The 24,494-nt window shown below is 42.9% G+C and overlaps 1 protein-coding gene across 1 annotated transcript in view; it reads left to right on the plus strand.

Annotated features, from left to right (window-relative positions):
* The window catches only part of me1 (malic enzyme 1, NADP(+)-dependent, cytosolic), a 236,921-nt gene that overhangs the window by 87,543 nt on the left and 124,884 nt on the right, over positions 1 to 24,494 (plus strand). The window contains 1 exon segment of the mRNA XM_034175424.1: positions 9,963 to 10,096. Within this exon segment, the coding sequence (XP_034031315.1) occupies positions 9,963 to 10,096 (134 nt within the window).

The raw sequence follows: 24,494 nt of genomic DNA on the forward strand, positions 1-24,494 counted from the left end.
GTAAAACCCCTGACAACACACTTTATACACTTTTCTCAATCAGACATGAACATTTTCTCACTTTTCTCTCGTGTGTAAACACTCTCAAAGTTCAAACCTGAGTAGAAAAATAAGACCAACCTGTTTTCAGGCCCAAACATTTGTTTGAGAAATAAAAATAACATGTTTTCCTCCAAATAATTATGATGGCTTTTAGAACTAATGAATTTAATTTTAACGATCAACCTACGAGGTTGGACACATAAGAAATTATTAATAGTGACTGACCAGTATTTCACAGTTCCTCTGATCGCACCTCTTCATCCTGGCGCTGCTGCGCTGTCACGTCTTTTTCCACTGAGTCACACCTCGCTGCAGGTGTCTTTTTCCGAGTGTAGAACACAGTTATGGGTAGTTGTTGGCGCTCTTTTTTCTTCTGGGCGAGAAGATTGTGCCGTGACCGGCCTGCTTGATGAGGACGCAGAACAAATGCGCTGTAAAAAATGCATGTAAAATTGGACACTCGCGAAACTGCGAGGCCGCGAAAGGTGAACCGCTTTATAGCGAGGGACCACTGTATACATACGTGTGTATATATATATATATATATATATATATATATATATATATATATAATATGTATGTCCTGGTCATCAGGAGGATATGTGCTTTAGACGTTGCATCAAAGATTGTCAAGATGGGGCCCAAATGATCTCATTGTCCTGCAATGTTTCTGTTGACATAAAAAAAAAACCAGGAGCACTCACGATCTTTTCTGTTCTGTGATTTTTCGAAGCTCGACCCTTCTCAAACCGCCCGTCTGTTACCCAAACTGCCCAGGGAGCGTCGTCTGCCTCTTTTTCTTTTATTGGAAAGCCTCTTTCATGCCTCTGTTTTCTCTTCTGGCTCCACGGTGACTCATGTGGTTTACCTGCTCGGCTGTAATCGACTTTGTTGTCCGTTTAGCTCACGTCTTTGTTTATCTTTGTGAATCTGTCTTTATGTGGCATTAAAGGAGCTGATTCTTTGAGATGAAGTTTTGGTGACACCAGACACGAGGGGAAGCGGGTGGAGACGGTCATCACCAAACATCTCTCTCAGCAAGTGGTTTAGACTGATAAAGCAGACAGACAAGAAGGCCGTCTCTGTGAGTGCTCCAACACTCCCTCTCCCACAATGCTTTGTGGCCACACACATCTCTGCCCGGCCTTGTCTGGGTGCCACATGTTTCAGACCTCTCCCTGTTCAAGGCCTGTGGACTTTTGTCTCCATGTGTGAGCGCGGCTGAGTGAGGCTCGGTTGAGAAAAGCCTCCCTGTCTGGATGGGCTCAGCTCTCTGAATGGCAGCAAAACTACAGGGAGAGACAGGAACGCCGGCCCAGTTTGGACCGCTCTCATTCAGAGCTGGAGTTGGGTGTGTCCGAGGGCCAGATCCTTGACTTATCTGAAATCTGACTGAATCAATCAGAGCTTTGTGTGGAACTGCATCATTTGTGTAATTTCATGTGTGGAAACAGAAAAGTATTTGAGCGTTTGTCTGGTTTCAACTTTTTCTTTGCCAGCACACTTAGAAAGTGGTCTGTCTGAACCCGTTATTTCATTCAGCAGTAATGAAACCTGGTATTTATTTAAAACGGAGACAAAAGTATGCTAAAAGAATGGTCATCATTTATTTCCCCTGCTTCAAAAAACAAATTCAGGATACATATTCTTGAAAGTGAGACTTACTTAGACCAGAACCGGCAGAGCACAGGCCTCGGGCGGAACCCTTCAACTGTATGAACCCAAACCTTCAACACAGATGAGTAATTGAACCAGTTGGCCGTGCACGTCGCTCAGTATGGGAGACAAGGATGGATTCTAGGTCTTCCTCAGTGGACAAAAGTGGAAGCATGAAGTAGTGAAGCAGCAAAGGACAGCACCAGCTCTTGTTCAGATACCTGATGTATACAGCTAACCTCAAACTGAACTCTTGTCATGCTAAAACATGTAGCTGGACTTATCAGGAACTGCTTGCTACAAGTTTTATGACAGGACTTTGGCTTGTGTTTGTTGGCTCTAAAATGTGGAGAAACATCTGAGAGTCTGTGGCTCCCCTTGGATGGAGCACCGGTCTGACTCTGGTTCCTCCCCCAACCAACAGCCACAAGACAGAGGACGCAGACACGAGGTGTGACCGGAAACCAAAGTCTACAAATCGTTATGCCACTCATCCACCATCTCTGTTCTTTGTACAGGGAGGACTTCGATTAGAAGGAGACGGATCAGAGGTTGCCTGGCATGAGAATCAGACTTGGGGACGTTGTGAACCTGCGCACATTAAAGAGTCCGTGTCCCCGCAGCCAGCAGTGGGAACCCATCTTCATTTGTTATTAAGAAAACTTTGATCACAATTTAATGTTTTTACGCTGAAAATGCAACATGAGAAACAGTGAGAGGAGGATCTTTTGAAGAGTATTAATACTATGATCCTCAGACTGTAAGGACGGGTCCAGCTTTGGACCTGATGTTTGGACCGACCGCCCTGTGTGTTGGTGGAAATTAAAAGGCTGGCCTTGTGGAATGTTTACATTTCTAAATCTTAACCACAGTTTGACGTCCTGGGAAGCTCCAGAATGCACGTTTATCAGTTTTGACCATCTGGTGGACTAATAAGCCATTTCCTCTGACTGCTGGGCGGGCACGGCGGCGCTCCAGAGTTGAGGAGTGGCACTGCCCTGTGGGCAGATTACAGGTTTGGGTTCTTACCGCACACTCTGGAACATGGAGCTGTGGGCATCACATGCGTTGGCATTTCAGATGTGGTCTGTGCCATGTGCAAGCTTTCGAAGGTTTATCCTGCCCAGCCCACCTTAGGGCTCCCAGGAGCGGAGCAGGCTGGCATTATAGTACTCAGAAAGCTGTATTCAGACAAACTGTGGGGTATTTGTGAGTGGACTTTCAAAGAATCCTGTTGGTGTGTTGTGTTTTTGCAAGCTGTTAAATGTGGATGTTTAGCAACACGCTTTAGTTCTGAAGGAGATGACGACGCCCCAAAAATACAGTCGAGGGAAAACCTGAGAATGTGTTTGATTATACTCGACGCAAACAAGCGTTTGGCGGCTGGGGGTGTCACCCCCGTCTGTCCAATAATTCTGTAAGAGGGAGTTGTCCTAAACCATGGATTTCAATAATGCATCACATTGGTGGCGCACCATGTGAAGGTGAGCATCAAGGAGCAATTCACAAGCAAGGACCAAATGTAGACCAGGAGTCACTTAGTCTGCCTGTTACCCACGTGTCCCTGCTGCAAACGGCTGATTAAAAAATCTGGTGTTTCTGAGCGCCTGATTGGCTGAGCATACCTGATTTAGCTTTGAGTGGAACAGGAGGAATTGGAAAACCCACAGGACAGGTGAGCTTCAGAAAGAGGATCAGGGAGTCCTGGTCTAGACCTTAGCTACCCTGACAGCCAACACATTAGCACCAACTCTATGACAGCATGAAACCTGAAGCAGAACTCTCTCAGTGGGGTGACCATCTTCTTTGTCCATTCTAACAAGACAAAACATTGATAGAACCTTTGACCTGTGAACAAGACCATGACAAACCATAATGGGAAATAGTAAATGGACTGTATTTATACAGCGCTTTTCCATCTGCATCAGACTCTCAAAGGGCTTTACAGTAATGCCTCACATTCACCCCAATGTCAGGGTGCTGCCATACAAGGCGCTCACTACACACTGGGAGCAACTAGGGGATTAAAGACCTTGCCCAAGGGCCCTTAGTGATTTTCCAGTCAGGCTGGGATTTGAACTGAGGATCTTCTGGTTTCAAGCCCAATGCTTAACCACTAGACATTCACCTCCCCTCAGTCCAGATTAAATTGATGACTTGTCAGTATTCATCGTATTGTCTCTGCCAAAATCTATAAACTGTGCAAACTGTTTTATTTTTGACACTGAAGCCATCCATCTCCAGCCTTTTTACTTCTTCCTTGTTGGTGCTGGTGCTGATATGTAACCAGCCGGTCTCCACTCAGAGTCACAAATTACACTGTATTTCTTGTCTTTCTGATGCCTGATTGTGTTTTTTTTCTCTCTTTGAGGTGCGGCTCCATCCAGATACAGGTGTGTTGTCTTCTGCAGGCCTCCCGCCCTGGACATCAGCATGGACTCCCCAAATTTCCCATATATTCGTTGTGTAAATTGTGTCTATATTATGGCCCAAGCAGAGGGTCACCCCTTTGAGTCTGGTCTGCTTGAGGTGTCTTCATCAAATCATCATCAAGGAGTTTTTTCTTACCACTGACCTTACTTGTGTGAAGCGCCTTGAGGCAACTTTGTTGTGATTTGGCGCTAAATAAATGAAAATAAATTGAAATGTCTGTCCACTGGCCTCTTGGATGGACAGCTGGGCTGGAGGCTGAGCTGTCAGGTTTCCTTGTCTCTGTGATCCTATAAATTGGACCCGGTGTCGCAGACTGAACGTTCCCCCCTAAAAATTGGTCCCCCCACCTTCACTGCGCATGTGTCATTTTGGAGTGCCGGCAGTATCTCACTGATTATCACCTCGTTTCTGCTTCAAACTGCCTCCAGTCATCATCTGTCTCAGCAGCAGATATCTGAAGCTTTTGTGCAACAATTATTTCCACATAAATTCGGCTTTATTTCATCAGAAAAGACAGAGGAAGTGATCAGAGCGCCGCGGCTACATGAGCTGCTAGCTGATGCGTTCACTGCACCTCTGTCATTTCTAAGCGTCACCAAATTTTGCCTTGTTTCTGCTTAAAACTGACTTGAGAAGGATTTAAGAGCTTTTACTTTGTCATCTGATGATTAATAATCACATTATTCCTTTTGATGGCTTTGGGTGAAGAGAGTCGGACTCAGATGAGCTGCTGAGCTCTGAGATGACACATGTGCACTGGAGGTGGGGCAGAGCCATTTTTGTGGGAGCGTTTGGTCTGCAACACCGGGCTGAACGTGCATTGTTTTTGCTGATAACATAGGGTCACCTGGGCGATCACGGTGCTTGTTTTGGTGTTGACCCTTTGAGTAAATGCAGTCCAGGTTCCATGGAAGTGACACGTTTAACATGTTGATTTAAGTTAAGTCCCTTCGGCTGCTCCCTTGTTTGCACACTGAATTGGCACAAGTTTTATGCCGGATACCCTTCCTGACGCAACTCCACATTACATGGAGTAAATGTGGCAGGGGTGGGATTTGAACCCGGAGCCTTCTGAACTGAACCACTTGGTCACCACCCCTGCTCAGTTTAACATGTTGATTTAATGGGGTTAAACTGAGGTCGCAGCCAAAGACGAAAAAACACAACTGAAGGTTTTTGTGTTAATTAACAGATGAGCAGGTGTTAGTTTTAGAATGTATTTAGAGTTTCTGTCTTCTCAGAGATGGTCATTCCTCTGAGTGGATGAAAAATCATGTCCTGGATGGCAAGCATCCAGGCAGACAACCAGGCCATCCCCATCTCTAGAAAGTAACCAACTATTTGCCACAGCCAGGTGAAACGTGGGCGTCTTCTTGACCTTGTCCGGCCGTTCAGGCCATCAACACTGAGGTACCTCTGTGGTTGGATCGTGTCCAGAGAAACGTGCCACACGGCCAAAACGTTCGCTCACAGTGCAACTGATCCTCCTCATCCTAGACTCCCGAAGAAACTGTTTTGATAACAAAGTCATTCCAACAGTACTTAAGGTTCCTCTGAAGAGACCTAGTACCAAAGACATCCAGTCGTCACCTTAGGTCACTAGTTAGAGTCCAAGTCTCACAACCAGGACCTTAAAGACTTGGACCTTCATTCTCCTGCAAAGACACCATGATCACCTCTGTCCCACGACCTCATGACTCCATGAACTTGTCCAGGCATCCCTGGATCTCACAGGCAGAGGACCCACAGACATGAAGGTCTTTGCTGATATACAGGAATGTTGTAAAAAAAAAAAACAAGTTTCCAGAATATTGACTGAGAGACTTGCACGAGTGTGTGTGGAATAAAGTCTTATTTTATAGCTTCATTTTAAGCTCAGTTTGCTTTTTGTATTTTTTCCTGCCGTGGTGAGATGTGGTGAGCGGCAGTGCGTCGTCGGCCAGCTGCTGTCCTCAGCTTCTGTTGGGGACACAAACTGTGCCTTATAACTCCGCTGGCTCCCTGAAAAATAGAAACTCCTTTTTGATAATCGGGCAAAGCTGTAATTCTGAGTTGCTGCTGTCTGAGGTCTGTTAAGTACAGAGTACGGCCGGCCTCCGCGAGCGGCTGAGGAGCCGGGGCATCCGGGACATACCGACTGTGTTCCCTGTTTGGTATGTGATAACACGCCCAGATGGCCGAAGCACATACCACTTGTGGTTTTTCTGCAGGAGTTAACACGCTGAGGTGTCTCGGTCCCTGCATGGATAATGGGCAGTGTTTATTCCTGCTGTGCATATGACAAGACAGCATCTGTCTTGGCCCCTGTGGTGCTTTTCCTGTCAGGACTCCTGTGAGGTTAATGGGCGGGGCCAAGCTGTTATACAAAGTCTGTGAATTGTGTGAAAAGGGAGAAAAACAAAGTGATACGCCATTGGGTTGTCGAAATGGGAAATTGTTGCTCCTTTTTTCATCTGTCGCAATTTCCACAGTACATTACCCAAAAATAAGGGTCTAGTTTAAACACGTTTTTAAACACTAGTATACTACGAGGGCTGTCCGTAAAGTATAGGTCCTTTTTATTTTTTTCAAAAACTATATGGATTTCATTCATATGTTTTTACGTCAGACATGCTTGAACCCTCGTGCGCATGCGTGAGTTTTTCCACGCCTGTCGGTGACGTCATTCGCCTGTGAGCACTCCTTGTGGGAGGAGTCGTCCAGCCCCTCGTCGGAATTCCTTTGTCTGAGAAGTTGCTGAGAGACTGGCGCTTTGTTTGATCAAAATTTTTTCTAAACCTGTGAGACACATCGAAGTGGACACGGTTCGAAAAATTAAGCTGGTTTTCAGTGAAAATTTTAACAGCTGATGAGAGATTTTGAGGTGATTCTGTCGCTTTAAGGACTTTTCACGGTGCGAGACGTCGCTCAGCGCTCTCAGCCGCCGTCATCAGCCTGTTTCAAGCTTAAAACCTCCACATTTCAGGCTCTATTGATCCAGGACGTCATGAGAGAACAGAGACGTTTCAGAAGAAGTCGGTTTCAGCATTTTATCTGGATATTCCACTGTTAAAGGAGATTTTTTTAATGAAAGACGTGCGGACGGGTCCGCGCGTCGGGACGCAGCCGACGCGGTGCGGCGGCACAGGAAAAACACCTCCGTGTTGATAACCATTTGTTAAAATCCAGTTGGCTTTTGATGGCTTTCAGTGGAGTGAGTATATGAGAAATTGTTTATCAGCTGGACATGTTCCAACTTGTCCTCAAGGCTTCCAACAGAGGTGTTTTTCCTGTGGCGGAGCGTCGCGGCGGCTGCGAGCCGACGCTGCAATCCGTCCGCACGTCTTTCATTAAAAAAATCTCCTTTAACAGTGGAATATCCAGATAAAATGCTGAAACCGACTTCTTCTGAAACTTCTCTGTTCTCTCACGACGTCCTGGATCAATAGAGCCTGAAATGTGGAGGTTTTAAGCTTGAAACAGGCTGATGACGCCGCCTGAGAGCGCAGCGCGACGTCTCGCACCGTGAAAAGTCCTTAAAGCGACAGAATCACCTCAAAATCTCTCATCAGCTGTTAAAATTTTCACTGAAGACCAGCTTAATTTTTCGAACCGTGTCCACTTCGATGTGTCTCACAGGTTTAGAAAAAATTTTGATCAAACAAAGCGCCAGTCTCTCAGCAACTTCTCAGACAAAGGAATTCTGACGAGGGGCTGGACGACTCCTCCCACAAGGAGTGCTCACAGGCGAATGACGTCACCGACAGGCGTGGAAAAACTCACGCATGCGCACGAGGGTTCAAGCATGTCTGACGTAAAAACATATGAATGAAATCCATATAGTTTTTGAAAAAAATAAAAAGGACCTATACTTTACGGACAGCCCTCGTATTAAGTACTTTTTATTGAAACATCACAATTTTCAGAAACTGGGGAATTTGTATTTATCTGTTTTTGCAAAGCAACCCTTCTAATGACTTGACGTGAGGTGTGACTGGATATTTCTGGTATTTGTTCTCTCAGAGGATTCATGACTGACGCTGGAATAAGTTTGGATCAATCCAGTGATTTTGGGGGTGTAGATGACGCTACGGAATCAGCGACGCACGGAATCAACACTTGCGGATTTTACACATGTTGTGGATTCTACATGATTTCCCAGTGCACACTCTTCAAAAAACAAGGATGGAAAGCCAAGAATAGGGCCACCTGAAGATCTTCTTGTCTTTAATGACCCAGGAGCACCTTCTGTGGAACCAATGAGGACTCTGTGTCCTCTTCAGTTGTGTCACTTAACCATTCAAGTGAAATTCAAAACAGGACAGAATTGGGTCATCACCTGACTCAAGTTGACCTGTTGCCCACATGAGTCTGAACAGGGTATTGATTATCCTGACAGCTTGTTGGTGGAACTGGGCATGTTCTCATTTCCTCTGCAGAATAAGGTCACACATCACCTTCTATTATCCACAGATAAAACCTGAAGCTTGATGGGCTATGTATTTTCAACATCCTGCGTTGGAACCAAAGATGTCAAAGTTGCCTTGAAAGTGAAGCGGCCTTTGTTCTTTTTGAGAATGTGTTGCTGATGTGGAGATTTGTGAGGGAGCCCCTCTGACAACAAACAGACTGCTGGGAAAAAAAAGGACACTTTCCTCATCACTCTGGAATGTTTGAATAGACGTAATGGGTGAATCCCCCACAATATCCAGATGCTCAAAGTTCAAACATTTTCACAGCTGACACACTGGTTTTATTTATCAAAGGAGAAAAAATGACTGAAATTGATGAGCCTGACTTCTCCTGCAGTGATATCAGGATAAAATGAAAGTCTTATTTTCTTGAAGAGCGACTTATTTCTTCTTACAAAGGGTTCAAGCCTCTTATCAAGTGCTCACAATGGGATTTAACTCTGCCACGTAAGGTATGTGTGGGCATGAAGAGATTAAGGGACTATGGCAATTTAATATTTGACCCCAGTGACCTTGTCCTTCACCCAGATGTTTGACCTCTGTCTGACCTTGCCAAGGTAATTCTGGACACCACCTCCATATATCTGCTAGGGTTGAGGCTAGTCAGTAGAAACATGTAAATTTTGACCTGAATAACTTCAACATCAGTGGTTGACCTTTGACAAATTTGATCTCACTTGGGCAATTCCAGAACCCAGCTCCTTACGTCTACAAAGGTTTATGGACATCAGAATGAAAATCATAATTTTGACTTTAGGCCGCATGACCTTTGCCAAAACAAACTGTTTAATGGCAGTTCTGGTTGACCATCTGACACACATTATGTTTGGTGAAAATCAGCCAGCGGATCAGTGGAACAAACAGACAGACAAGCAAATGTTGCTCAAATGATAATATGATTTATGAAGACTTCTGGTGCATCACAGTGGCAGCAGGCCGGGAAAGTTAAATAACTGGGGGAGGTGATGGTCTAGTGGTTAAGTGTTGGGCTTCAGAACAGAGGATGCTTGGTTCAAAACCCAGCCAGACCAGAAAATGAGCAGGGCTCTGAATCCCCTGCTTGCTCCTGGTGCGTTGTGAGCACCTTGCATGGCAGCAGCTTGACATCGGTGTGTGAATGTGAGGCATTACTATAAAGCGCTTTGAGCTGCAGATGCAGATGGGAAAAGCGTTAAATAGATGCAGTCCATTTAAATAAACTAACAAATGAATTGAAAATGTATTTTAGTGCCATGTTGCATAAAAGCAGATGCTCAGGCAGAAATGGTATTTTGACTGTCTTTACAGCAGCTGTGATGCTGATGTGCTCTAGAGCAAGGCGTTCTACACTGTGCGGTGTGTAATGATGCAGTGGATGATGGAGGTTTGTGTGTTTTGTAGGGGATGGCGTTCTCTCTGGAGGAGCGTCTTCAGCTCGGGATTCACGGCCTGCTGCCTCCCTGCATCATCAGCCAGGACGTGCAACTGCTGCAAGTGCTGAAGAACTACGAAATGAAAAGAGATGATTTGGACAGGTGAGATCGACATACAAAGACAAGAAGGACAGTGCGTCTTATTTTTGACACTGAGTCTTTCAGATCAAGTCTTTGATGTCATAATATAAAATTGTGTGTGTGTGTGTGTATAGCTGACATTTGATCAGTCCTGTCCAAAGTTGAACCACTCTGTCTTGACTTGCAAGCAACCTCTTTAGCTGTTTCAGTTTAACCGTTATGACCTTGACTTTGACCTTTCAAAGTCCTCTAACATTAAAAGCTCATGTGACCAATAGAAAGGTCAATTTCAATTTTATTTCATTTATATAGTGCCAAATCACAACAAAGTTGCCTCAAGGTGCTTCACACAAGTAGTGTCTAACCTTACCAACCCCCAGAGCAAGAACACAGGCAACAGTGGTAAGAAAAAAACTCCCTTTGATTTGAGGAAGAAACCTCAAGCAGACCAGACTCAGAGGGGCGACCTTCTGCTTAGGCCATTCTAACAGTTACAAGGTTACAAGGTTTTGCAAAGCTGAAGTTACAAGGTTTTACAAAGCTGAAGAAAATAGAAAATAGAAAATTGAACAATGTAATAATAATCTAAAGAAGATGAGACGTCCACACAGGCGTCAGCGCCACAGATGGGGGTTGTCCACGGCGTCAGTGGGCTTGTCCACAGCAGCAGGGTCATGTTCAAATGCAGACTGCAGCATGCAGCACTTGCCTCATGTCTTCCACCTCACAGTCCGTCAAGCCCTTCAGTTTGGATCCATCCGTCGTTCGTACCTCAGACAGAGAGAAAAAGAGCAGAATCAGTCGGCCAGGTCATCTGTGACTTCATGTCAGGAACGCATCTTTAACCATTTCCTCAAAATAGACCTTCTAAATAAGTTTGAGCTTTCAAAGTCACCCAGGGTCAAAGGTCATGTGATCTTAATATTAAGGTGATATATGACAACTTTTAATTATGTGACAAACTGAGACACTTTTGCAGTTGTTTATTTTGTATTTTGATGAGAAGATGAAAATATGAAAACTGTATAATTGGATCAACCTTGTGTTTGTTTGTTTATTGGGGTTTTTTTTTTGGGGGGGGGGGTGCTAAATGTCCTTCACAGTTACCTGATGCTTCCGTCGGAGCTCGAACTGAAACCTGAGCCTTTCTTTTGTTCTAGTGCTGGAAAGCTGCAGTATCTGTTTGTGATTCCACTTGCCCGTCTCAGTCATCCACTCCATTAACTGCCACTTCTGATGTCAAGGATGAATGAACTCTGGAGATGCTGCTTGTGAGACTGAATATCAGGCCAGAAGAAACTGTGCAGCTTCTTAATGGCAGCCTAATTTTCCACCAGACCAGCGTCACTCCATCATCTCAAAACGGTCATTAAAAGCTTGTCGTTGACTTTCCCATGCCCCGTCAGTGTTGTCGTCTGTCTCCGGGGCTCGTCTGCTCTCCAACTCTGAGTTTTCGTCCCGTGGATTAAGGACTGTTGGTTGTCTGCCATGTTTACATACAGTCTGTTTCCCAACACTTAATCTTCCTTTGGTATTTCTACTCGACACTGTCACTTTAAAAAAAAATGCTGTAGCTCCAAACAGCGAGTCTGTTCCAGTGTTTTCTTTTAATTCAGCTCAGTGCCAAATCACAACACATTGTGATTGTAAGAAGAAACCTCAAGCAGACCAGACTCAGTGACCAGTGAACAAGACTCACAACATCAAGATTGGACCAAGAAACATCTGAAGACAAATTTTTCAAATGAGAGTTAGTCTTGATGGACCCATGGCTGGATCACTAATAGACACACCTCTTGGAGTCAGATGACAGAAAGGTGGAGGTACTAGTGTGGGCTGCTGTTTTTGGGTTGATGATAGTTCATTTCCCAAACCTACTGCCAGTTTTGAGAAGATACTTTCTTCAAGTAGTGAACATGTTTAGACATGAGCAGAGGAGGGACCCAGGGTATATAGGGAGAAGGATGCTGAGGATAGAGCCACCAGGCAGGAGTAGAAGAGGGAGGAGAAAGAGGAGGTTTATGGATGTGCTGAGGGAGGACATGCAGGTGGTTGGTGAGACAGAGGAAGATACAGAGGAAACAACTGATCTGCTGTGGCGCCCCCAAATGGGACCAGCCGAAAGAAGAAGAAGACTTTGTTCAAGTAGTGGTCCAGGATAAAGTCTGCATCATTCAAGAAGGTCTTGACTTTAATGCAGGACAGAACACTCCATCACATGAATCCAGTTATTCCACTGCTCAGTAAGTCAGCAACGACCTCATAGATGACAGAATGATGACATGGACCCCTTTCTCATCCGACTAAAACCTCTTGAAAATTTGGGGGCCCTTCAAATGCTACATATGTCCAACCACTCCCCCCCTCCCCCACCCAAGATGCCAACACATCCCACAAACAAGTTCTGGAGTTCAAATAACTCCAGCATAGACCTTAAGCATCTCAATCCCAAAGATTTCAATTCTATTGCTCATGTTTCTGATTTTTTGCATTTTGCATTTTGACATTCGCACTTTGATTATCTGAGGTGATGGTGTGAATTAGGTGCCACTTGATTGGTATCAACATAGGAAATGGAGGATTGAAAACATCTGCAGCTAAAGGGAAGAATCAGATCTAATAAGGTTGTTAGAAAACAGCGCTACTTGTGCCAAAAGCTCAGATTGCATTGTGTTGGGAACAGGTTAGAGGCTGGCACGGTGCACAGTGGATGGCTGCCTTCTGAGTAAATAGTTTATTCATGTAATTGTTCCGAACAAAAAACAGCATGGGCACATTTTGGCATGTGCGCATTCAAATATGTGTTTTGTTATTATTATTATTGTTTTTTTCTTGATGGTGAAACTAGAGCTGCAGAGCTTCTTAACAGGCCCTTGATTGTCTCCCTGTGTTCAGTATTTGTCAATAAACGCGTATGTAAAGTTGTGAATATCACATTCTGTCAGCTATGCCACACCCCAGTTTTTAAAATTCAGTGTGTGCGCTGCTCTGAGCTCACAGCGCTTACAGCCTCTCACACACACGCACACACACACGCACACACACTCCCACTAACATTTTTTGTTTCCTTTCATGTTTCATGTTTATTCCGTCAGACAGGGAACCAAATAAACTATCCCTGCATGCAGTGGTGAGCACAGTTCCGCTAATCCGCTAACCGATAATTATCAAATATAATGTTTTCATTATCGGATTAGCTTTTCAGATAACTTTGAAAACCATCATTGGACTAATTATCTTCTGATAAGTTTTGGTCCAATAATTTTTAGACCGCTAACGTATTTTTGAAGACGTGGTAAACAAAGCTGAATAGTTACAAACATCTATGAGATCTAAAATCAGTGAAATGTTTTACAGTAGATGTGCAGTTCTATCCTCCATAAACAGAGGAGAGCTGGTTCTAGAAGAAACCGCTCTATCCACTGCAGGCAAAGGAGAAGTGGTCACAAAAACAAAAGGCTCATTTCTTTTGACACCATACTGATACACTGGCAATATCACCCAAGTCATCCAGAGGCATACAGCTTTACCTTATGGTTCAAATTTTAACCAAACTAATTTCAGACAAGTTATTTAAATTAACATCACGTCTGAAATTTTATAAAGTGAAAATATCAGATATAGGTTTTAGTTTTAAAGTAATGTACTAATTTTGAAGGTTTTAGTGTGTGTTTTAGTGCTGTGTCCAGGTGCATTATGCGTAATCGCAGTACATTCACGACAGGAGAAATGCATTTGAGATGCTCTGATCAGGCTCCACACGGACAACAGCATTAAACTCTTTGTATATTGTGCCTAAAACTCTTGTGAATATATTCTCTGGGTTTATAGATGTTGTTATTGTGTTTGTTTTATGTAAAAATGCCAGAAGAGGCTCAGGTTGCGTATCCATTATTTTCAATTTTTTTGTTCAATATTATTTTATTCATTTAAAAGAAAAACAGAAAAGCAGAAATGAATATATTACAAGACACTGAATGGAAAGGAGCAGAGGGAACAACAAGTCTTATATTTTCCTGCGCCCTTTTTACAATACAATCTTTCAATTTAAGCATCATTATTCAACAGATTACATTTTTTGACTGTCACATACCACTGACTTATTTCATAGTTTCATACTTACTTAATACAGTAAATTGGAATTGGAAATTGGCATTATTGCAATCGATTCCTGTTGGCATCTTTAACGTCTTGCTTATGTCAAAACACTGTCTGTTGCCTTTGTTCCAGAGTAATATATATAAGATGTCTGAAATTCAGTTTGCATTTATTAAATTCCACACATCTTAAACGTAGCAGACACGGATTATCTGGAATTTTGTTTTGGCAAGTTTTCACAGTCTCTAATGCCATCTACTGGCCAGTAGTGTTCATGCCAGTATTCGCCCTAGTACTGAGCATCCTGTAGTTGGCAGTGTTCCATTCATTTTAACACCGGTTAGATCACATGGTTATCTAATTACAACTTGGCTTTTTTTTTTATGTCTTTTTTTACAAATTAAAAAAATATTTTACAAAAGCATATTTATATGTAAACACCAACACACGACACACCTCACATTAATGTGTTGGTTTACATAGAATGAATGAGTTAACCAATCACTATTAGCGGAGGCACATTTTACCCATAATCCTTTGGTGTCTGTGTTTGTTACAAAACTTCAGAATTAGTGCATTATTCAACATTAAAAGATATATGTTATATTTTAACTTTGTACAAATGACAGAATTGACATTAATGGAGTTATTCTATCAGTATTAATTTTATTTATAAACCAAACCATAAGTCAGCACTGCTTTATTTTCCAAGACCTCTGCATCATGGTGACGCTGTTATTGAGTAGAGAGTTGAGCTTCGCTGCTCCTCTCAACTGTTTCTCTGCTGGAAGCTATGTAGTAAACAGGAGCTTCCAGCAGAGGGCAGGACGCACAAAGACAGAATTGCTGACTCATTGTTTTGGTCTGTAGTCGCCTTTGATGCTACCAGAAGCGATCGTGGTGTTAAAACTCAAAATCAGCTTGTTAGTTGTTGCAAGAGTACCGGAGACAATACTGAAAGTTATCTGTTGTTTGTAGCTTCCGATAAATTTTGGGTGGTTTATCAGTTTAAGCTTTATAAAAGATAACTTTTCAGTTAGCTGATTATCTGTTATCGAAGCTAATTTCTTGGTTAGCTGTGCACACCACTGCCTGCATGTCATCTGTAGCTCAGACTCGGTATAATTTCTTTTCTGTTCATGTTGACTGATCTGACGGAGGGGGAATCCCAGCTCCCAGGACCTATTTACATATGTAAATAGGGGCATGGAAAGGGATCTTTCATCTCATTTCCACATTCAGTGGGATGTACTAACGGTACGTGTTTGGATCCATGCGTACGCACACTTTGATACATCTGAATTTTTTTGTGCTTATGGCAGTTTCTGGGTTTTAGTCAATCAATCAATCAATTTTTTTATATAGCGCCAAATCACAGCAAACAGTTGCCCCAAGGCGCTTTATATTGTAAGGCAAGGCCATACAATAATTATGTAAAACCCCAACGGTCAAAACGACCCCCTGTGAGCAAGCACTTGGCTACAGTGGGAAGGAAAACCTCCCTTTTAACAGGAAGAAACCTCCAGCAGAACCAGGCTCAGGGAGGGGCAGTCTTCTGCTGGGACTGGTTGGGGCTGAGGGAGAGAACCAGGAAAAAGACATGCTGTGGAGGGGAGCAGAGATCGATCACTAATGATTAAATGCAGAGTGGTGCATACAGAGCAAAAAGAGAAAGAAACAGTGCATCATGGGAACCCCCCAGCAGTTTACGTCTATAGCAGCATAACTAAGGGATGGTTCAGGGTCACCTGATCCAGCCCTAACTATAAGCTTTAGCAAAAAGGAAAGTTTTAAGCCTAATCTTAAAAGTAGAGAGGGTGTCTGTCTCCCTGATCTGAATTGGGAGCTTTTAGTGTACACCGTGTTTCATTAGAAAATCCACATGAGGTCCCTGAAGATCTCCACTCAGCTCCTTGTAACCAAGGCCTGAACCTGAGCTGATCTGGGTCTGTGTTCTCTCCCGTTCTGTTTCCTTTGGTCTTGAGCCTATGGGATGGTGCTTTTGTGTGGCACTGGTGGAGACCAGTCTTTCATTCCAGGAGCACCAGTGCCACTTCATGGCTGTTTGGATCATTAAAATTAAAATAAAATGATTAGTTTTTCATTATGATTTGTATTTACTATATTAAATGTTAGAGCTGTTTTTCATGGCCATTTATCAAATTATCGTTTTTCTACCCAAACATTGTTTTTAGATCATTTCACTCTCTAATAAAAACTTGTGCATTTTGCTCATCACAAGAGCTGAATATTGTACGTTGTTCCTCTGTTGCAGTTGTTTTGCTCATTCAATCTTCCATTTGGTTATTTTGCTCAAAATAGCCAAATGGATTGATGGCGCAGTCACACGGCATACGCCGATTCCTGAACGAAGGGAAAAAAGTTAAAAAAAAAAGTCACATATCATCGTGAAAAGGTGGATGAATGAGCTTTTAACTTTTCCCATCACAGAATATCCTGCGAATCAAGAGCACAAAAGGAACGAAAGAGGAACAAAACAAAACTGAAACTAAGCTTTATCGCCACGCTTTAAACAAAACACACCTGTAGCAGTGTGTGTTTGCACCTGTGCATTCCAGGACTCGGCGCTGGGACGGACCTCTGTAGTGCCTGAATCCGACCCACTGTAGAGGATCTGTGCACATGTTGGTGGATCCACCTGCTCTGGTTGCTCACCCAGAACAAAAAGGGATCATCTCCTTCATCATCAGAATCCTTACTGTCTGGTTCAGACTGATGACGCACTCTGTCTTGCTCCAATTTAAAAAAAAAACAAAAAAAAAAAACTGAAGTACTTGCTCAACATTCATAAGACGCCTCATTTTTACAAAACAAAAACATCCCCACCCTAACCACACACACATGCTAAATACTCTACCAAAATGATACACACTCCAAACACACCAATTGTTTCTCAGATCTCTCAAATACCGAAACTCTAATTGCTGTCTATATGCCCGAAATGCGTGCGTACTCAGCATTTTTCACGTCATAGATTTGCTTGCAGCTTTGTATGTTTGCTTTTAATGTATGCGTTCTGTCGTGTTGCCGCACTCCTGCCTTCATTTTTTTTTTTTTTTTTGCATTGCAGAAAAGCACTCCATTCTCAAAACGGTAAAGCAAATGGCACTAATGTTTCCACATCATGTACAGTGACACTGCTTCCTTGTTAGGGCTGAGAACATCAGATCACAAAGTTCAGAGTCCTTCTGTGCCCCCTCCCCCAAAAATAGAAAATATTTCCATTTAAAGTCACAAGCACACTTAAAACTTCCCGTCTCTTGTTTCAGCATTGGGGGGGGGGAGAGGGGGGGGAGGAAGTGGAGAGAGAGAGAGAGAGAGAGAGAGAGCGAGAGAGAGAGAGCTAGAGAGAGAGCTGTCTCTCTCTCTTTCTCTCTCTCTGCCTTTTTTTTTCACAACCCTGGTGTTTCTGATCACCGATTAAAGCTGTTCACACGTGAATGTCCACTGCTGCTGAAACCTTTTTCATACTTGATGCTCAAAGTCACGCTTCTGTAAACTGCTGCCTGGTTTGCACAAACCAGGTGAGGCTGAAAAAACGAGGCTGATTGCACTCCTGCAAAGCTCCCCCACTGCGAACAAATATGCAGCGATCAAGAATCTCCTCCTCCAAACTTTTGAACTGTCAGACTGAAAGGGCCAGCAGGCTCTTCTCTCTGCACGGGCTGGAGGACAGCAAACCCTCAGAGTTCATGGGCAGAATGCTGCAGCTCTTAACAGGACACCAGCCGCTGGTTCACGTATCGTCAGAAATTACACAAATTTTTTTGTTGTTTCAAATTCGGCAGTTGCTTGTGGTAGGAGTGTGGTTTTCATTTTATATTTGATAAAATAATTCATTGTATCCCCACAAAAGTTTAATTCTGGCCTATATAAGGTGCCTGAGCCCAGTTAAGCTGACTCCCCCACCCAGATAAAAAAAAAATCCAAGCAAACAGGCTGAGTTTGCCCTGTACCGATGGTACATGAACACAGCGGCAGCAGCAGCGCTCACAAACCGATGTCGCCGACTGAACAGTCCTCCTAAAAATTGGTCCCCCTGAAGGCCTCTACTGGTGGTTGGCTCTCACTGCGGTATTGTATCACTTCCTGTTCCGGAGCACAGCGGTGTTTTTCTGTATCTGTTAGCTGTTTAATCTGCGCAGTTAGATTGATCTAGTTATCTAGATTACGATTTGTTTCCCAGTGTAATCTTTACGTGCCTTAACTAAAGCACTCCTTCTGCTGAATCACCTCTAAATTATTTACACATTATTCACTTTGCGTGTTTTTAGGAATCCGCTAGCTTAGCGTAGCTACTAGCTCTTAGCCGATTTAGCATGGCGGCTTCTCCTGTCTCTCCCGCACTTTTCTGCTCTGGGTGTGAAATGTTTAGTTATTCCTCGGCCTCCTTTAGCAGTAACGGTACTTGTAATAAGTGTAGCTTATTCATAGCTTTGGAGGCCAGGCTGGGCGAATTGGAGACTCGGCTCCGCACCGTGGAAAATTCTACAGCTAGCCAGGCCCCTGTAGTCGGTGCGGACCAAGGTAGCTTAGCCGCCGTTAGTTCCCCCCTGGCAGATCCCGAGCAGCCGGGAAAGCAGGCCGACTGGGTGACTGTGAGGAGGAAGCGTAGTTCTAAACAGAAGCCCCGTGTACACCGCCAACCCGTTCACATCTCTAACCTTTTTCCCCACTCGACGACACACCCGCCGAGGATCAAACTCTGGTTATTGGCGACTCTGTTTTGTGAAATGTGAAGTTAGCGACACCAGCAACCATAGTCAATTGTCTTCCGGGGGCCAGAGCAGGCGACATTGAAGGAAATTTGAAACTGCTGGCTAAGGCTAAGCGTAAATTTGGTAAGATTGTAATTCACGTCGGCAGTAATGACACCCGGTTATGCCAATCAGAGGTCACTAAAATTAACATTAAATCGGTGTGTAACTTTGCAAAAACAATGTCGGACTCTGTAGTTTTCTCTGGGCCCCTCCCCAATCAGACCGGGAGTGACATGTTTAGCCACATGTTCTCCTTGAATTGCTGGCTGTCTGAGTGGTGTCCAAAAAATGAGGTGGGCTTCATAGATAATTGGCAAAGCTTCTGGGGAAAACCTGGTCTTGTTAGGAGAGACGGCATCCATCCCACTTTGGATGGAGCAGCTCTCATTTCTAGAAATCTGGCCAATTTTCTTAAATCCTCCAAACCGTGACTATCCAGGGTTGGGACCAGGAAGCAGAGTTGTAGTCTTACACACCTCTCTGCAGCTTCTCTCCCCCTGCCATCCCCTCATTACCCCATCCCCGTAGAGACGGTGTCTGCTCCCAGACTACCAATAACCAGCAAAAATCTATTTAAGCATAAAATTCAAAAAGAAAAAATAATATAGCACCTTCAACTGCACCACAGACTAAAACAGTTAAATGTGGTCTATTAAACATTAGGTCTCTCTCTTCTAAGTCCCTGTTGGTAAATGATATAATAATTGATCAACATATTGATTTATTCTGCCTTACAGAAACCTGGTTACAGCAGGATGAATATGTTAGTTTAAATGAGTCAACACCCCGAGTCACACTAACTGTCAGAATGCTCGTAGCACGGGCCGGGGCGGAGGATTAGCAGCAATCTTCCATTCCAGCTTATTAATTAATCAAAAACCCAGACAGAGCTTTAATTCATTTGAAAGCTTTTGTCCATCCAAATTGGAAGTCCCAAAAACCAGTTTTATTTGTTATTATCTATCGTCCACCTGGTCGTTACTGTGAGTTTCTCTGTGAATTTTCAGACCTTTTGTCTGACTTAGTGCTTAGCTTAGATAAGATAATTATAGTGGGCGATTTTAACATCCACACAGATGCTGAGAATGACAGCCTCAACACTGCATTTAATCTATTATTAGACTCTATTGGCTTTGCTCAAAAAGTAAATGAGTCCACCCACCACTTTAATCATATCTTAGATCTTGTTCTGACTTATGGTATGGAAATTGAAGACTTAACAGTATTCCCTGAAAACTCCCTTCTGTCTGATCATTTCTTAATAACATTTACATTTACTCTGATGGACTACCCAGCAGTGGGGAATAAGTTTCATTACACTAGAAATCTTTCAGAAAGCGCTGTAACTAGGTTTAAGGATATGATTCCTTCTTTATGTTCTCTAATGCCATATACCAACACAGTGCAGAGTAGCTACCTAAACTCTGTAAGTGAGATAGAGTATCTCGTCAATAGTTTTACATCCTCATTGAAGACAACTTTGGATGCTGTAGCTCCTCTAAAAAAGAGAGCTTTAAATCAGAAGTGCCTGACTCCGTGGTATAACTCACAAACTCGTAGCTTAAAGCAGATAACCCGTAAGTTGGAGAGGAAATGGCGTCTCACTAACTTAGAAGATCTTCACTTAGCCTGGAAAAAGAGTCTGTTGCTCTATAAAAAAGCCCTCCGTAAAGCTAGGACATCTTTCTACTCATCACTAATTGAAGAAAATAAGAACAACCCCAGGTTTCTTTTCAGCACTGTAGCCAGGCTGACAAAGAGTCAGAGCTCTGTTGAGCTGAGTATTCCATTAACTTTAACTAGTAATGACTTCATGACTTTCTTTGCTAACAAAATTTTAACTATTAGAGAAAAAATTACTCATAACCATCCCAAAGACGTATCGTTATCTTTGGCTGTTTTCAGTGATGCCGGTATTTGGTTAGACTCTTTCTCTCCGATTGTTCTGTCTGAGTTATTTTCATTAGTTACTTCATCCAAACCATCAACATGTTTATTAGACCCCATTCCTACCAGGCTGCTCAAGGAAGCCCTACCATTATTTAATGCTTCGATCTTAAATATGATCAATCTATCTTTGTTAGTTGGCTATGTACCACAGGCTTTTAAGGTGGCAGTAATTAAACCATTACTTAAAAAGCCATCACTTGACCCAGCTATCTTAGCTAATTATAGGCCAATCTCCAACCTTCCTTTTCTCTCAAAAATTCTTGAAAGGGTAGTTGTAAAACAGCTAACTGATCATCTGCAGAGGAATGGTCTATTTGAAGAGTTTCAGTCAGGTTTTAGAATTCATCATAGTACAGAAACAGCATTAGTGAAGGTTACAAATGATCTTCTTATGGCCTCGGACAGTGGACTCATCTCTGTGCTTGTTCTGTTAGACCTCAGTGCTGCTTTTGATACTATTGACCATAAAATTTTATTACAGAGATTAGAGCATGCCATAGGTATTAAAGGCACTGCGCTGCGGTGGTTTGAATCATATTTGTCTAATAGATTACAATTTGTTCATGTAAATGGGGAATCTTCTTCACAGACTAAAGTTAATTATGGAGTTCCACAAGGTTCTGTGCTAGGACCAATTTTATTCACTTTATACATGCTTCCCTTAGGCAGTATTATTAGACGGTATTGCTTAAATTTTCATTGTTACGCAGATGATACCCAGCTTTATCTATCCATGAAGCCAGAGGGGACACACCAATTAGCTAAACTGCAGGATTGTCTTACAGACATAAAGACATGGATGACCTCTAATTTCCTGCTTTTAAACTCAGATAAAACTGAAGTTATTGTACTTGGCCCCACAAATCTTAGAAACATGGTGTCTAACCATATCCTTACTGTGGATGGCATTACCCTGACCTCTAGTAATACTGTGAGAAATCTTGGAGTCATTTTTGATCAGGATATGTCATTCAAAGCGCATATTAAACAAATATGTAGGACTGCTTTTTTGCATTTACGCAATATCTCTAAAATCAGAAAGGTCTTGTCTCAGAGTGATGCTGAAAAACTAATTCATGCATTTATTTCCTCTAGGCTGGACTATTGTAATTCATTATTATCAGGTTGTCCTAAAAGTTCCCTAAAAATCCTTCAGTTAATTCAAAATGCTGCAGCTAGAGTACTGACAGGGACTAGAAGGAGAGAGCATATCTCACCCATATTGGCCTCTCTTCATTGGCTTCCTGTTAATTCTAGAATAGAATTTAAAATTCTTCTTCTTACTTATAAGGTTTTGAATAATCAGGTCCCATCTTATCTTAGGGACCTCGTAGTACCATATCACCCCAATAGAGCGCTTCGCTCTCAGACTGCAGGCTTACTTGTAGTTCCTAGGGTTTGTAAGAGTAGAATGGGAGGCAGAGCCTTCAGCTTTCAGGCTCCTCTCCTGTGGAACCAGCTCCCAATTCAGATCAGGGAGACAGACACCCTCTCTGCTTTAAGGTTAGGCTTAAAGCTTTCCTTTTTGCTAAAGCTTATAGTTAGGGCTGGATCAGGTGACCCTGAACCATCCCTTAGTTATGCTGCTATAGACGTAGACTGCTGGGGGGGTTCCCATGAATGCACTGAGTGTTTCTTTCTCTTTTTGCTCTGTATGCACCACTCTGCATTTAATCATTAGTGATCGATCTCTGCTCCCCTCCACAGCATGTCTTTTTCCTGGTTCTCTCCCTCAGCCCCAACCAGTTCCAGCAGAAGACTGCCCCTCCCTGAGCCTGGTTCTGCTGGAGGTTTCTTCCTGTTAAAAGGGAGTTTTTCCTTCCCACTGTAGCCAAGTGCTTGCTCACAGGGGGTCGTTTGACCGTTGGGGTTTTACATAATTATTGTATGGCCTTGCCTTACAATATAAAGCGCCTTGGGGCACTGTTTGTTGTGATTGGCGCTATATAAAAAAAATTGATTGATTGATTGATGATGCAGATCACAGATTATCACCTCGTTTCTGCTTCAAACTGCCTCCAGTCATCATCTATCTCAGCAACAGATATCTGAAGCATGAAAGGCAACAGAAGCGATCAGAGTACAGCGGCTAAACAAGCTGCTAGCTGATGCATTCAGTGTGTGTCTGCCATTTCAAAGCATCATCAGAGGTTTCGCTTTGTTTCTGCTTAACCACGGCGCGTGTTTCTGCTTCAAATTGACTTTAGAATGATTGAAAAGGTTTTACTTTGTCATCATCTGATGGTTAATAATCACATTAATACATTTGATCGTTTTGGGTTAAGAGAGTTCGTCTCAGACGAGTTGCTGTGGTGCCAAATGATGTATGCACAGTGGAGGCAGGGTGGACTGAGTTTTAGGGGTGGGGGGGAACGGTAAAGGACTAATGTCCTGTCCAAGTCATTAACTCATCTACAGTAGTGTTCAGAATAATAGTAGTGCTATGTGACTAAAAAGATTAATCCAGGTTTTGAGTATATTTCTTATTGTTCCATGGGAAACAAGATACCAGTAGATTCAGTAGATTCTCACAAATCCAACAAGACCAAGCATTCATGATATGCACACTCTTAAGGCTATGAAATTGGGCTATTAGTAAAAAAAAAAAAGTAGAAAAGGGGGTGTTCACAATAATAGTAGCATCCTGCTGTTGGACGCGACAAACTCAAACTATTATGTTCAAACTGCTTTTTTATCAATCCTGTGAATCACTAAACTAGTATTTAGTTGTATAACCACAGTTTTTCATGATTTCTTCATTAATTTTGTTGGTTTGGAACCAGGATTTTGCTCGGTTACTAGTGTGCTTGGGGTCATTGTCTTGTTTGAAACACCCATTTCAAGGCATGTCCTCTTCAGCATAAGGCAACATGACCTCTTCAAGTATTTTGACATATCCAAACTGATCCATGATACCTGGTATGTGATATATGGCCCAACACCATAGTATGGAAACATGCCCATATCATGATGCTTGCACCACCATGCTTCACTGTGAACTGTGGCTTGAATGCAGAGTTTGGGGGTCGTCTCACAAACTGTCTGCGGCCCTTGGACCCAAAAAGAACAATTTTACTCTCAATCAGTCCACAAAATATTCCTGCCATTTCTCTTTAGGGCCAGTTGATGTGTTCTTTGGCAAATTGTAACCTCTTCTGTACATGTCTTTTATTTAACAGAGGGACTTTGCGGGGGATTCTTGCAAATAAATTAGCTTCACACAGGCGTCTTCTAAACTGTCACAGCACTTACAGGGTAACTCCAGACTGTCTTTGATCAATCCTGGAGCTGATCAGTGGGTGAGCCTTTGACATTCTGGTTATTCTTCTATCCATTTTGATGGTTGTTTCCGTTTTCTTTCACGCGTCTCTGTTTTTTGTGCCATTGAAATCAAATCAAATCAATTTATTTATATAGTGCCAAATCACAACAAACAGTTGCCCCAGGCGCTTTATATTGTAAGGCAAGGCCATACAATAATTATGAAAAACCCCAACGGTCAAAACGACCCCCTGTGAGCAAGCACTTGGCGACAGTGGGGAAGGAAAACCTCCCTTTTAACAGGACGAAACCTCCAGCAGAACCAGGCT

Source organism: Thalassophryne amazonica, chromosome 7 (genome assembly GCF_902500255.1).
Source record: "Thalassophryne amazonica chromosome 7, fThaAma1.1, whole genome shotgun sequence".
In the NCBI taxonomy this organism is placed as follows: Eukaryota; Metazoa; Chordata; class Actinopteri; order Batrachoidiformes; family Batrachoididae; genus Thalassophryne; species Thalassophryne amazonica.